Below are 12,904 nucleotides of genomic sequence, written 5' to 3'. Positions count from 1 at the left end.
TTTATTGTTCAGATTATTACAGTTGTTCCTCTTTTTCCCCCCATTACTCCCCTCGACCCAGTTTTCACCCCACCCTCCGCCCTCACTCCCCACCCACTGTCCTCATCCATAGGTGCAAGATTTTTGTTCAGTCTCTTCCCGCATCCGCCACACCCCTTCCCCCCCCGCCCCCAAGAATAGTCAGTCCATTCCCTTTCTATGCCCCTGATTCTATTATAATCACCAGATCATTCTGTTCATCAGATTATTTATTCACTTGATTTTTAGATTCACTTGTTGATAGATGTGTATTTGTTGTTCATAACTTGTATCTTTACCTTTTTCTTCTTCTTCTTCTTCTTCTTCTTCTTCTTCTTCTTCTTCTTCTTCTTCTTCTTCTTCTTCTTAAAGGATACCTTTCAGCATTTCATATTATACTGGTTTGGTAGTGATGAACTCCTTTAGCTTTTTCTTATCTGTGAAGCTCTTTATCTGACCTTCAATTCTGAATGATGGCTTTGCTGGATAAAGTAATCTTGGTTGTAGGTTCTTGGCATTCATCACTTTGAATATTTCTTGCCACTCCCTTCTGGCCTGCAAAGTTTCTGTTGAGAAATCAGCTGACAGTCATATGGGTACTCCCTTGTAGGTAACTGAGTTTCTTTTTCTTGCTACTTTTAAGATTCTCTCTTTGTCTTTTGCTCTTGGCATTTTAATTATGATGTGTCTTGGTGTGGTCCTCTTTGGATTCCTTTTGTTTGGGGTTCTCTGCGCTTCCTGGACTTGTAAATCTATTTCTTTCACCAGGTAGGGGAAGTTTTCTGTCATTATTTCTTCAAATAGGTTTTCAATATCTTGCTCTCTCTCTTCTTCTGGCACCCCTATAATTCAGATGTTGGTACGCCTGAAGTTGTCCCAGAGACTCCTTACACTCTCTTCGTATTTTTGTATCCTTTTTTCATTTTGCTTTTCCGGTTGGGTGTTTTTTGCTTCTTCGTATTTCAAATCGTTGACTTGATTCTTGCGAACCTCTATTCTGCTATTAGAACTCTGCATAATATCCTTTATTTCAGTCAGTGTATGCTTAATTTCTAGTTGGTCTTTTTTCATAACCTTGAGGGTCTCACTAGATTTCTTGAGGGCCTCACTACATATATTGGCGGTCTCACCAGTCTTTTCGAGGATCTTACTAAATTTATAGGCGGCTTCTAGAAAGTTCTTGAAAAACCTTAAAAATGTGGTTTTGAACTCTATATCCAGTAGTTTGCTTTCCTCCATTTCTGTCATTTGTGTCCTGTTTCTTTGTCTCTGCATTTTTTATGTTTCCCTGTGTTCATAAAGTGGTTTTCTGTGCTAAGTGTCCTCTAGGGCCCAGTGGTTCAGCCTCCCCAATTACCTGAGGAGGACACTCTTGGTGCACCCCCTTGTGGGCTTTGTGCACAGTCTTGTTATAGTTAAGCCTTGATTGTTGTAGTTAACACTGGGAGGGAATGATTTCCAGGCCAATTGGCTGTGAGAATCAGCTGTGTCTGCAGTGGGAGAACTTCTGTGCTGGAGACACCCCTCCGGGGCAAGACTTGCTTCAATGGGGCTTTGGTGCTCACTGGGTCTGCCCCCTGAGTGTGTCCTCTAAAGGTCTGAGGAGCTGCAAACTGGATGGTCCCACTCTGACCACTGGGGACTCTTGCTCCTGGATCTCTAGGGAGGTGCTAATCTAGCTTTTGCCTGAGGCTATCCAGCAAAAACCTCCGTGCAGGGCTTGGGCATGGCAGGGCGGGTCCCACGAGATCCACAGGGTGGAGCGTGCAGTTATGGCTGCTCTCATTCCTGTCCTCAGAGACTCTGCTTCTCAGTGTCCCGGTAATCGCTGCAAGCACCTCCAAAAGAAAGCTGCCCTCGAGTTCCAACAGATGCCAGACAGTCCTGCTTCTCCCGTATGAGTCTGGGTCCCCAAAGACTCGCCCGGAACTGGAGCTCAGAGCCTGAGACTCCCTCCCAATTGAAAAAGACAACCTCACCCTCAGCCGCCAGCCCACTCTGCGTGTGCCTCTGTACCTTAGTATTTTATTTCCGCACCGCTCCTCCTCTGGGTCTTGGTATGCTTTTCTCTTTCCTTCTAGTTGTATAATTTCCACTCAGCCAGCCTTCCTGTGGTTCTGGATGATGTCCGTTCTGTCTTTTAGTTGTATTTTTGAAGGGGTTGTGCGAGGCAGTGAACTCCAGTGTTTACCTATGCCGCCATCTTGGTTTCTTCTCCTTCACTTTTTAATAACGTTACTGAGCTTCTCTCATTTAGCCTTTCAATACAGCACACATATGTATTGAAAAGTGCTAAAAGCATATATATATATATATATATATATATATATATAGTAATATGCAAATTAGCCAGACACCGTAAGAGTAGCAACCAGCTCAGGAGGAGGCTGTGCGCACAGATGGCGGGCCCTGAGTGGAGACACAACACAGCGCACCAGCAGTCCAGCCCCTGCACGTAAACTGCAGAGGAAACACCTTTTTTTACCGCTCATTGGCTAAGCTCCCTGTACACCACTTGCAGTATTCTTGGTAACATGGGTAATAAGAATCCAAGAAGGTGATCTATGGCTTTCCCACCTCATTCCTGGAGAAGGTCTGCTGTTGGAGGGGCTAAGAAATGTCATATCCTGCCCTAGCCAGTTTGGCTCAGTGGATAGAGCCTCAGCCTGTGGACCGCAGGGTCCAGGTTAGATTGTGATCAAGGGCATGTATCTAGTTTGCAGGCTCCTTCCTGGCCAGGGCCCAGGTCAGAGCTCACGCAGGAGGCAACCAATTGAAGGGTCCCTCTCACATTGATGTTTCTCTGTCTTTTCCTCTCTCTTCCACCCTCTCTAAAAATCAGTGGAAAAATATCCTCAGGTGAGATTTTAAAAAAAAAAGAAAGAAAGAAATGTCGCCGAAATGGTTTGGCTCAGTGGATAGAGCGTCGGCCTGCAGACTGAAAGGTCCCAGGTTCGATTCCGGTCAAGGGCATGTACCTTGGTTGCGGGCACATCCCCAGTAGGAGATGTGCAGGAGGCAGCTGATCGATGTTTCTAACTCTCTATCCCTCTCCCTTCTTCTCTGTAAAAAATCAATAAAATATCTTTTTTCTAAAAAGAAAGAAATGTCATATCCTATGAAGGAGACATCTTGAAAATGCCTAGAGAAAGTTGTCATTTTTTTGTGGTGAAGAGACTGGAGTCCATGTTGATGAAAACAACTTGGTGGCTGTGGCGGCCGGCAGTGGCAGCAACAGCGGGTGATAGGGCTGGCACCTTCCCCTGATCAGCCAGGCACATCCTGCAATCAGTAGGACATTCCCTGAGGGCTCCATGTCTGTGAGAGGGGGCAGGCTGCGCTGAGGGACCCCCGCCCCAGTGCACAAATTTAGTGCACCGGGCCTCTAGTATGTTAATTATACATAAACTAGAGGCCCAGTGCACAAAAATTTGTGCACTCGGGGCGGGGGGAGGGGGGGTCCCCCAGCCTGGCCTGTGCCCTCTCGCAGTCTGGGACCCCTCGGGAGATAACGACCTGCTGGCTTAGGCCTCCTCCCAGGTGGCAGAGGGCAGGCCCAATCCCTAGGTGCAGCCCCTGGTAGGGCTCAGAGCAGGGCTGATTGGGGAGTTGGGGCGCCGCACCGTCATGCACAGAGCAGGGCAGATCGGGAGGTTGCGATGCCACCCTCAGTCATGCTCAGGGTAGGGCCGATTGGGGGGTTGGGGCACCGCCCCCTATCACACTCAAGGCAGGGTCGATGGGGAGGTTGCGGCGCCACCCCCTGTCATGCACAGAGCAGGGCCAATCAGGGGGTTGAGGAGCTCCCCGCTGTCACTCACAGAGTAGGGCCGATAGGGGAGTTGGGGTTCTGCCCCTGTCACACACAGAGCAGGGCGGATCAGGGGGTTGGGGTGCTGCACCCTGTCACATTCAGGGCAGGGCCAATGGGGAGGTTATGGCTCTACCCTGTCACACACAGAGCAGGGCCCATGGGGGGGGGGGGGGTTGGGGTGCCGCACCCTGTCACACACAGAGCCGCAGAGCAATCAGGGGATTGGGGAGCTCCCCCCTATCAGGCACAGAGCAGGGCAGATAGGGAGGTTGTGGCCCCGCCCCCTGTTACACACAGAGCTGCAGGGCGATCAGGGGGTTTGGGCGCTGCCCCCTGTCACGCTGATCCCGGTGCTGGGAGGCATATTACCCTTTTACTGTATAGGATAGAGGCCTGGTGCATGGGTAGGGGCCAGCTGGTTTGCCCTGAAGGGTGTCCTGGATCAGGGTGGGGGTCCCCACTGGGGTGCCTGGCCAGTCTGGGTGAGGGGCTGAGGGCTGTTTTCCGGAAGCGAGTGACTGAAGCTTCCAACCGCTCCTTGTTTTCTTTTCTTTTTTTTTTTTTTTATTCTGGGCCAGCTTTAGCTCTGAGGCCTCGCCTCTGAAAACATCGATACAATGTTGCTAAAGCCCGGCTGAATGAAAGCCCGTTTCTGGAGTTTTGTTTATCTTCTTATTTGCAACATAGTACATAGTTGCTTAGAGTTGCAACTGAGCGGCCGGCAGCGGCAGGCGGGGAACGTTGGAGTCCGCAGTCACTGGAGCAAGCAAGCCTCATGTTCGCTTCCAGCTGCCTGGCTGCTGGCCGCCATCTTGGCTGACAGTTAATTTGCATATACTCACTGATTAGCCAATGAAAAGGGTAGCGGTCATATGCTAATTACCATATTTCTCTTTTATTACTGTAGATTATCATGAATTGAGCATACCCTTGTAAGCAGCATTGAAATGAAGAAACAAAACATGTTATCTCCCTACAAAATGAAACCCTCCAGTCACTTCCCTCCAAAGAGTAACCATATCCTGACTTCCAATGCACTAGATTATTTTTGCCTGTTTATGCTCTTACATTAAAAAGCACAGTATATCCTTATATGTGTGTTGTTTCCTTCATTCAAAATGGTCTCGTGAGACTTATCCATATTGTGGTATGTATTTGTGGTTGTTCATTCTCATTGCTGTATCCTCTTCTTCCATGGTATGAATACATAATCTATCTCTTCTAATGGTCACTGAAAGGATGTCAGCAAGCAGAGATAATGGGTAATAAAAGTCCTTCAACAAAGCTAGAAGTTTAAAAGTGGTGAGAGCAGGTGCTGCCTAATCACAGGAGGCCAGGAAAGGGCCTGACCTGTGATACTGACTTAATTGACCACTTCTCATCCCTTTCAGATCCATGAAGTTACATATTCCTTGCTGAACTTCAGTGGCCAAGAATCAAAGAAACCAACGTCAGCCTCCCCATCCCCAACAGCCACAGAACCAGTTTATTCGGAAATAAAAAAGAAGTAATGCAACCAGCCCTGCTCACCACACTACTGCCTGGTTCCAAGTCTCATCCCATCACTAGGAGACCCCGTTGCCCTCAGGGAAAAGGAGAGGATGCGACCACAACCCTGGAAGAGCACACCTGGAAAGCCTCTTTCTCCTCCGCCCCCGCCCCCCGCCCTCCCCCCCCCCCCCCCCTCACTCTGTCATGAGGCAGCTCCAGGCTCCTGGTCACAGCCCCTCCCTTTGGTGTCAGCAGGTGAAAGGGAGTCTGTAGGAAGCCCAGTCTTCCTTTTCATTAAAATTTGTCTCATTAAATTAGTACTAAAACCAAGAAAGTCTAGAGATGGCTCTTTAAAAAGCAAACTTCTGACTGAATTATTAAGAAGAAATGACAGTGATCACAATAAGCAATATTAGGAGTAAAAAAGGAAACAATGACAGAAGGCAATAGGAGGACATCAGGAGCATCCCTATTGCAAATATTTGAAAGATTAGATTAAAAGGAATAAATACTTAGAAAAATAAAATGAAAACAGAACTGAGTCAAAAAGAAAGAAAAGTATGAGTAGCCCTATTAACCAATAAAGAAACTGAGTTGGTAATCCTTCCAAAAAAGGATACATATAATCTAGATTATTTGATGGTGTTTTCCAAACATTCAGAGAACAATTAATACTAATCTTATAAGTGCTCTTACAGAAAATAGAAGAGAGAGAACACTTCCCCAGCTGTTTTTGTGTGGCTAGTATAATCTTGACCATGGAATCAGAAGAAAGTTGCTAGACATGAGCAGAGCAGAGACAGAGAGGTACAGAGACTCACCAGGGCAGAAAGTTCCAGAAGACTATTAAGGGGCACAATTGAGAAAACAAGAACCTATTCTCCCCTAGCATATCACTGGACATGTGGTTTGGACCTGGGATCTTTCATATCTCTGGTCAGGCAATTTAGACCCCCCTGACCATTTCCTCCCATAACATAACATCTAGGCTTCGGTTGAATTTCAGCTCAAAGCAAAGAAATGCAGAAAAACCAGACAAGTGACACAGGGCTGCCTAAAGACGTTGACTAATGACCTCCTGCCTTGACATTGTTGTGGTAAAGCGGGAAGAAGTTAACTAGAAGAGGGCGCTCTGCCGGGAGAAGGCGTAAGCCTGCACACAGACCGCATCAGAACAAAGTCTTGCACACGAGACTTATTGTTCCGAGGCAGAACTTTCCTTGACGTGATGAATAGTCCATGAGGGCATAGAAAGTTCAGGGGAGGGTGCACTGCTGCAGGTGGAAAGAATCTTTGTATAACATAGGAAATTAATAGTGTCATGTATAACTTAGCTTTGATAATTTCATAAAGCATGTTTGTTAATCATTGTCACTTGCTGTACCCCATTGTTATTTGCTGTGCTCACCCCCAATAAAAGCCAGAAGGGATCAGAGGATCTTGGCTATTCGCCTGAGCAAGCGGTAGCCCTCTGCTTCTCCGTATCCTGTCGTCCAACTCATCTCTGCGTCTCCGTTCACCAAGAACATCAATAGACATCGTCCAATCAGTGGAGAACACGACCCTGAAAGAGCACACCTAGAAAGCTGATGAATATTCCATTAAGACCCTCCCCTGAGACCTCCCCTAAGATTTCCACCTGCTAGAAAGAGAGACATGTGCTCAGGATAAAGGACCCAGTGTGCACTCTCCCTCCAAGGAGCATGCCCTTCCCATTCCCCCACAGGCACGTATTTCCCAACCTCTAAGGGATCCCATGAGACCTGCAACCAGAGGAGCAATGGGCAGTGGCAGCTTGTCCTCAGCTAACCCCCTAAACTTGTCTCCAAGGACCCTTTTCTCTGACTTCTCAGAGTCAAAGCAGCACAGCCTAGGCTTCTCTGTTGCTTCTTCTATGTCCTTTCTTGTTTCACGGTCCTAAGTACATTTTTGCTGCCATCATGGGGTATAATACCTTTTGCTCAGTGCTGTGTAGTCCTTCCCATTGCATATCCCCATCTCCCATCCCCTTTTCCTTAAATGAATTCCATTTTCTTTAATCACCATCTGAGATGGCTATTTAGCCTGCCTGAGCACCACCCACTTTAATCTTTCAAAACTCAGAAAGGAAAATAACAGGATTAATATTCTTGTATATGAACATCCTCAGGAACAGTAACATAATCAGCAATGAATAAAAACAATGACATGAAGGAAATATGGGTTTATTTCAGAAAGAGTTTAGCAGTATAAAAGTCACTGTAATTCACAGCATTAAAGGTTTAAAGGAGAAAAAGCATGTAAATTTTTCAAAAGACACTTTCAAGAAAAACTCTACCTAAAATTCAGCCTCTATTTATGTGAAGAACTTAATAAGCCAGAAATAAAAGGAACTTCCTTAATCTGAAAACGAGTGTTTACAAAATGTTATGGTAAAGTGTGGGCCAAAAGAGGCCACACTGGGTGGTGGCCTTGCAAATTCAGGGCCATAAAGTGACCACAAAGGATGGTGTGAAATGAAAACTTTGAACTAAAAGCAGTTTATGGCAGCTAGTAATGTCCTAGGCTAGACTCTTCCCTAGCAAAAGTCAATCTTGACCTTAGCTGACCCTGTCTAATGTCCTTTGCATCCGCTATAGCTTTCCTATGGAATGTCCGGAAAACTCCCCTTTCTTTTGACTGTTAATTATCCTGTACCCACACACGTAAAAGATGTGAAACATTTTACATCCAGTCCCAGGGGTCCCCCCATTTGCTTTCTCCCACCTCCCTAATCTATTACCAGTGGATGTCAAGTGACCCACTTGCCTCTGATCTCTTGATTGAGATGTATAAAATAAGATGCAAATGGCCATTCTCTAGAGCATTGTCTCAATCCATGGAGATTTTGCTCCCCAGCTATTGTCAATAGTTTAGCTCAAGTAAACTCACAAAAATTCTTCACCAGTTTGGAGGGTCATACTTTGACCTTTACTCATTATAGTGCGGCAGGATTTCAAAGAAGTTCACCTAGGACGACCCTGCAGACCCAGACCCAGTGCTAGGATCCAGCAAGGGGTCCACTGAGCTCACTAACCCCCTGGCCCCCTATCTGGTAAACTTGCTGAGTTGTCTCTTGGATCCAGGACCTTCCCTTGCTTGTGGTAGAAGAATGAAGAATGAGGATCTGACTTTAATTGGGCTGTATTTTAAATCTGCAAGGTGGAACTAAGGTTAAGGGTTGACAGAAGCAAGGCTAAGGGGAGACACAAGGAAAAATGGGTGGCTGTTTTTTTAACTCAGGCATTTCAACTGGAATTGTTTTCTGAGAATCTGATCAAAAAACCTTCACTGTATTAATGAGAGCTGAAGTTGTTCAGCTCTGAGGGTCAGGGGCACATCCTCCCTCCAGCACAAATCTCAGGTGTTCTTAAAGGCTTGGCGGGAGCCTTGACTTGCAAATGATTTATAGAAATGAGAAGATTTAACTAGAAATTATGTTAACTTAAAATGGTCAAAATGCACCTGGCTGGTGTGTCTCAGTGGTTGAGCATCGACCTATAAACCAGGAGGTCAGCTCTAGCCGGTTTGGTGCAGTGGATAGAGTGTCCGCCTGAGACGGAAGGTCCTGGGTTCGATTCCAAACAAGGGCATGTACCTCAGTTGTAGGTTCCCCAGCCCTGGTCGGGGGAGCATGCAGGAGGCAACCAATCGATGTGTCTCTCTCACATCAATGTTTCTCTTTGTCTCTCCCTGTTTTTTTCCACTCTCTCTACAAATCAATGGAAAAATATTCTCAAGTGAGGACTAACAACAAAAAAAACCACCACACTAAACCAGGAGGTCATAGTTTGATTCCCGGTCAGGGGACAGGGCTGGGTTTTGGGCTCAATCCCCTCTGGGGGTCATGCAGGAAGCAAATGATCAATAATTCTCCCTCCATTAATGTTTCTATCTCCCCCTCTCCTTACCTCTCTGAAATCAATACAAATATTTTTTAATAAAATAAAATGGTCAAAATGCAGTTGCCTTTGGGTGCCTAAATTAATTTTTTCATGCAAAAATTAGAAAAAATGGAGGCTCTAACATTATACGGAATGAATGAATGGGAAATGTGTCTTTTTTTATCATTATTATTTTATTTATTTATTTTTAATTATTATTATTATTATTTTTTATTGCTTAAAGCATTACAAAGGGTATTACATATGTGTCCTTTTTTTCCCCCCACCCTTGACAATACCCCGGCTTCCCCTACTCCCCAGTGTCTTATGTCCATTGGTTATGCTCATATGCATGCATACAAGCCCTTCAGTTGATCTCCTAACCCCCTCCCTCCTGCCCCCCAACCCTCCCCGGCCTTCCCGCTGCAGTTTGACAATCTGTGTGAGGCAGCTCTGCCTCTGTATCTATTATTGTTCAAAAGTTTATAATGGTCTCTATTATCCATGAATGAGTGAGATCATGTGGTATTTTTCCTTCATTGACTGGCTTATTTCACTTAGCATAATGCTCTCCAGCTCCTTCCATGCCGTTGCAAATGGTAAGAGTACCTTCTTTCTTACAGCAGCATAGTATTCCATCGTGTAGATGTACCACAGTTTTCTAATCCATTCATCTACTGATGGGCATTTAGGCTGTTTCCAGATCTTAGCTATGGTGAATTGTGCTGCTATGAACATATAGGTGCATATATCCTTTCTGATTGGTGTTTCTGGTTTCTTGGGATAAATTCCTAGAAGTGGGATCACAGGGTCAAATGGGAGTCCCATTTCCAGTTTTTTGAGGAAACTCCATACTGTCTTCTATAGTGGCTGCACCAGTCTACATTCCCACCAGCAGTGCACAAGTGTTCCTTTTTCTCCACATCCTCTCCAGCACCTGTTGTTTGTTGATTTGTTGATGATAGCCATTCTGACAGGTGTGAGATGGTACCTCATTGTTGTTTTGATTTGCATTTCTCGGATGATTAGTGACTTTGAGTATGTTTTCATGTCTCTTGGCTTTCTGAATGTCCTCTTTTGAAAGGTGTCTATTTAGATCCTTTGCCCATTTTTTGATTGGATTGTTTATCTTCTTTTTCTTAAGTTGTAAGAGTTCCCTATAAATTTTGGAGATTAGGCCCTTATCAGATATGACGTTGGCAAATATGTTTTCCCACGCAGTGGGTTTTCTTGTTGTTTTGTTGATGGTTTCTTTTGTTGTGCAGAAGCTTTTTATTTTGATGTAGTCCCATTTGTTCATTTTCTCTTTAGTTTCAACTGCTCTAGGAGCTGTATCAGTGAAGAAATTGCTTCGGCATATGTCTGAGATTTTGTTGCCCTTGGATTCTTCTAGAATTTTTATGGTTTCCTGTCGTACATTTAAGTCCTTTATCCATTTTGAGTTTATTTTTGTGTATGGTGTAAGTTGGTGGTCTAGTTTCATTTTCTTGCATATATCTGTCCAATTTTCCCAACACCATTTATTGAAGAGACTATCTTGACTCCATTGTATGTTCTTGCCTCCTTTGTCAAATATTAATTGAGCATATTGGTTCGGGCCGATTTCTGGGGTCTCTATTCTATTCCATTGATCTATATGTCTGTTCTTGTGCCAGTACCAGGCAGTTTTGAGAACAGTGGCTTTGTAATACAGCTTGATATCTGGTATTGAGATCCCACCTACTTTGTTCTTTCTCAGGATCGCTGCAGCTATTCGGGGTCTTTTTTTATTCCAGATGAATTTTTGGAGAGTTCGTTCTACATCTGTGAAGTATGCCGTTGGTATTTTAATGGGAAGTGCGTTGAATTTATAGATTGCTTTAGGTAGTATGGACATTTTAATGATGTTGATTCTACCAATCCATGAACACGGTATGTTCTTCCATCTGTTTATGTCTTCCTCTATCTCTTTTTTCAATGTCCTGTAGTTTTCTGAGTAGAGGTCTTTTACCTCTTTAGTTAAGTTTATTCCTAGGTAGCTTAATTTTTTTGGTGCGATGGTAAATGGGATTGTTTTTCTAATCTCTCTTTCTGCAAGTTCACTATTGGTGTATAGAAATGCCTCAGATTTCTTGGCATTAATTTTGTATCCTGCTACTTTGCCAAATTCATGTATTAAGTCTAGTAGTTTTTTGACGGAGTCTCTAGGGTTTTGTATGTATAATATCATGTCGTCTGCAAATAAGGACAGTTTTACTTCCTCTTTTCCAATTTGGATGCCTTTTATTTCTTCTTCTTGTCTAATTGCAGTGGCTAATACTTCCAGGACTATGTTGAACAGGAGTGGTGAGAGTGGGCATCCTTGTCTTGTTCCTGTTCTTAGGGGAAATGGTGTTAGTTTTTGTCCATTGAGTATGATGTTGGCTGTGGGCCTGTCATATATGGCTTTTATTATGTTGAGGTATGATCCTTCTACTCCCACCATGCTGAGAGTTTTTATCAAAAATGGGTGTTGGATTTTGTCGAATGCTTTTTCTGCATCAATTGATATGACCATGTGGTTTTTTTCTTTCAATTTGTTTATGTGATGTATCACGTTTATTGATTTGCGTATATTGTACCATCCTTGCATCCCTGGGATAAATCCTACTTGGTCATGGTGTATGATCTTTCTGATGTACTGCTGGATCTGATTTGCTAAGATTTTGTTGAGGATTTTGGCATCTATGTTCATGAGGGATATTGGCCTGTAATTCTCTTTCATTGTGTTGTCTTTACCTGGTTTTGGTATTAGGGTGATGCTGGCTTCATAGAATGAGCTTGGAAGTGTTCCTTCCTCTTGAATTTTTTGTAGTAGTCTGAGGAGGGTAGGTTTTAGTTCTTCCTTGAATGTTTGGTAAAACTCCCCTGTGAAGCTGTCTGGCCCTGGGCTTTTGTTTTCTGGAAGCTTTCTGATGACTGCTTCAATTTCTTCCATAGTTATTGGCCTATTGAGATTTTTAGATTCTTCCTGATTGAGTTTTGGAATGTTGTATTTTTCTAGGAATTTGTCCATTTCCTCCAGGTTGTCTAGTTTGTTGGAGTAGAGCTGTCCATAGTATTTTTTAACAATCATTTGTATTTCTGTGGGGTCTGTTGTTATTTCGCCTCTATCGTTTCTGATTTTGTTTATTTGGGTCCTCTCTCTTTGCTTCTTGGTGAGCCTGGCTAGAGGTTTGTCAATCTTGTTTATCCTTTCAAAGAACCAGCTCTTAGTTTCATTGATTTTCTGTATTATCTTTTTGGTCTCTATGTCATTTATTTCTGCTCTAATCTTTATTATCTCCTTCCTTCTGCTCACTCTGGGGTTTTCTTGTTGCTCTCTTTCTAATTCTTTGAGTTGTAGAGTTAGATGATTTACTACCATTTTTTCTTGCTTTTTGAGATAGTCCTGTAGAGCTATAAACTTCCCTCTCAGGACTGCTTTCATTGCGTCCCATAGGTTTTGGATTGTTGTGTTTTCATTGTCATTAGTTTCCAGGATGCTTTTAATTTCTTCTTTGATCTCATTGGTAACCCAATCAATATTTAATAACATGCTATTCAGCTTCCAAGTGTTTGAGTATTTTGGGTTGTTTTTTTTTTTGTAGTTCATTTCTAATATTATGCCATTGTGGTCTGAGAAGAAGCTTTTTATGATTTCAATCTTCTTGAATTTGTG

General features: G+C 43.8%; 1 protein-coding gene across 1 annotated transcript in view; it reads left to right on the top strand.

The window, feature by feature from the left end:
- Window positions 1–6,749, top strand: part of LOC138997295 (cell adhesion molecule CEACAM21-like) — a 34,538-nt gene extending 27,789 nt beyond the window's left edge. Inside the window, exon 5 of the mRNA XM_070398898.1 lies at window positions 5,224–6,749. Within this exon, the coding sequence (XP_070254999.1) occupies window position 5,224 (1 nt within the window). The 3' untranslated portion in view covers window positions 5,225–6,749. The remainder of the gene's footprint in view (window positions 1–5,223) is intronic.
- The last annotated feature ends 6,155 nt before the right edge of the window (window positions 6,750–12,904 follow it).

This window comes from Myotis yumanensis, unplaced genomic scaffold (genome assembly GCF_028538775.1).
Source record: "Myotis yumanensis isolate MYYU_CA2020_CCGP unplaced genomic scaffold, mMyoYum1.0.hap1 SCAF_18, whole genome shotgun sequence".
Taxonomy (NCBI): domain Eukaryota; kingdom Metazoa; phylum Chordata; class Mammalia; order Chiroptera; family Vespertilionidae; genus Myotis; species Myotis yumanensis.
The sequence above is the reverse complement of the archived record's forward strand: the minus strand, read 5'-3'. Positions and strand labels throughout refer to the sequence as shown.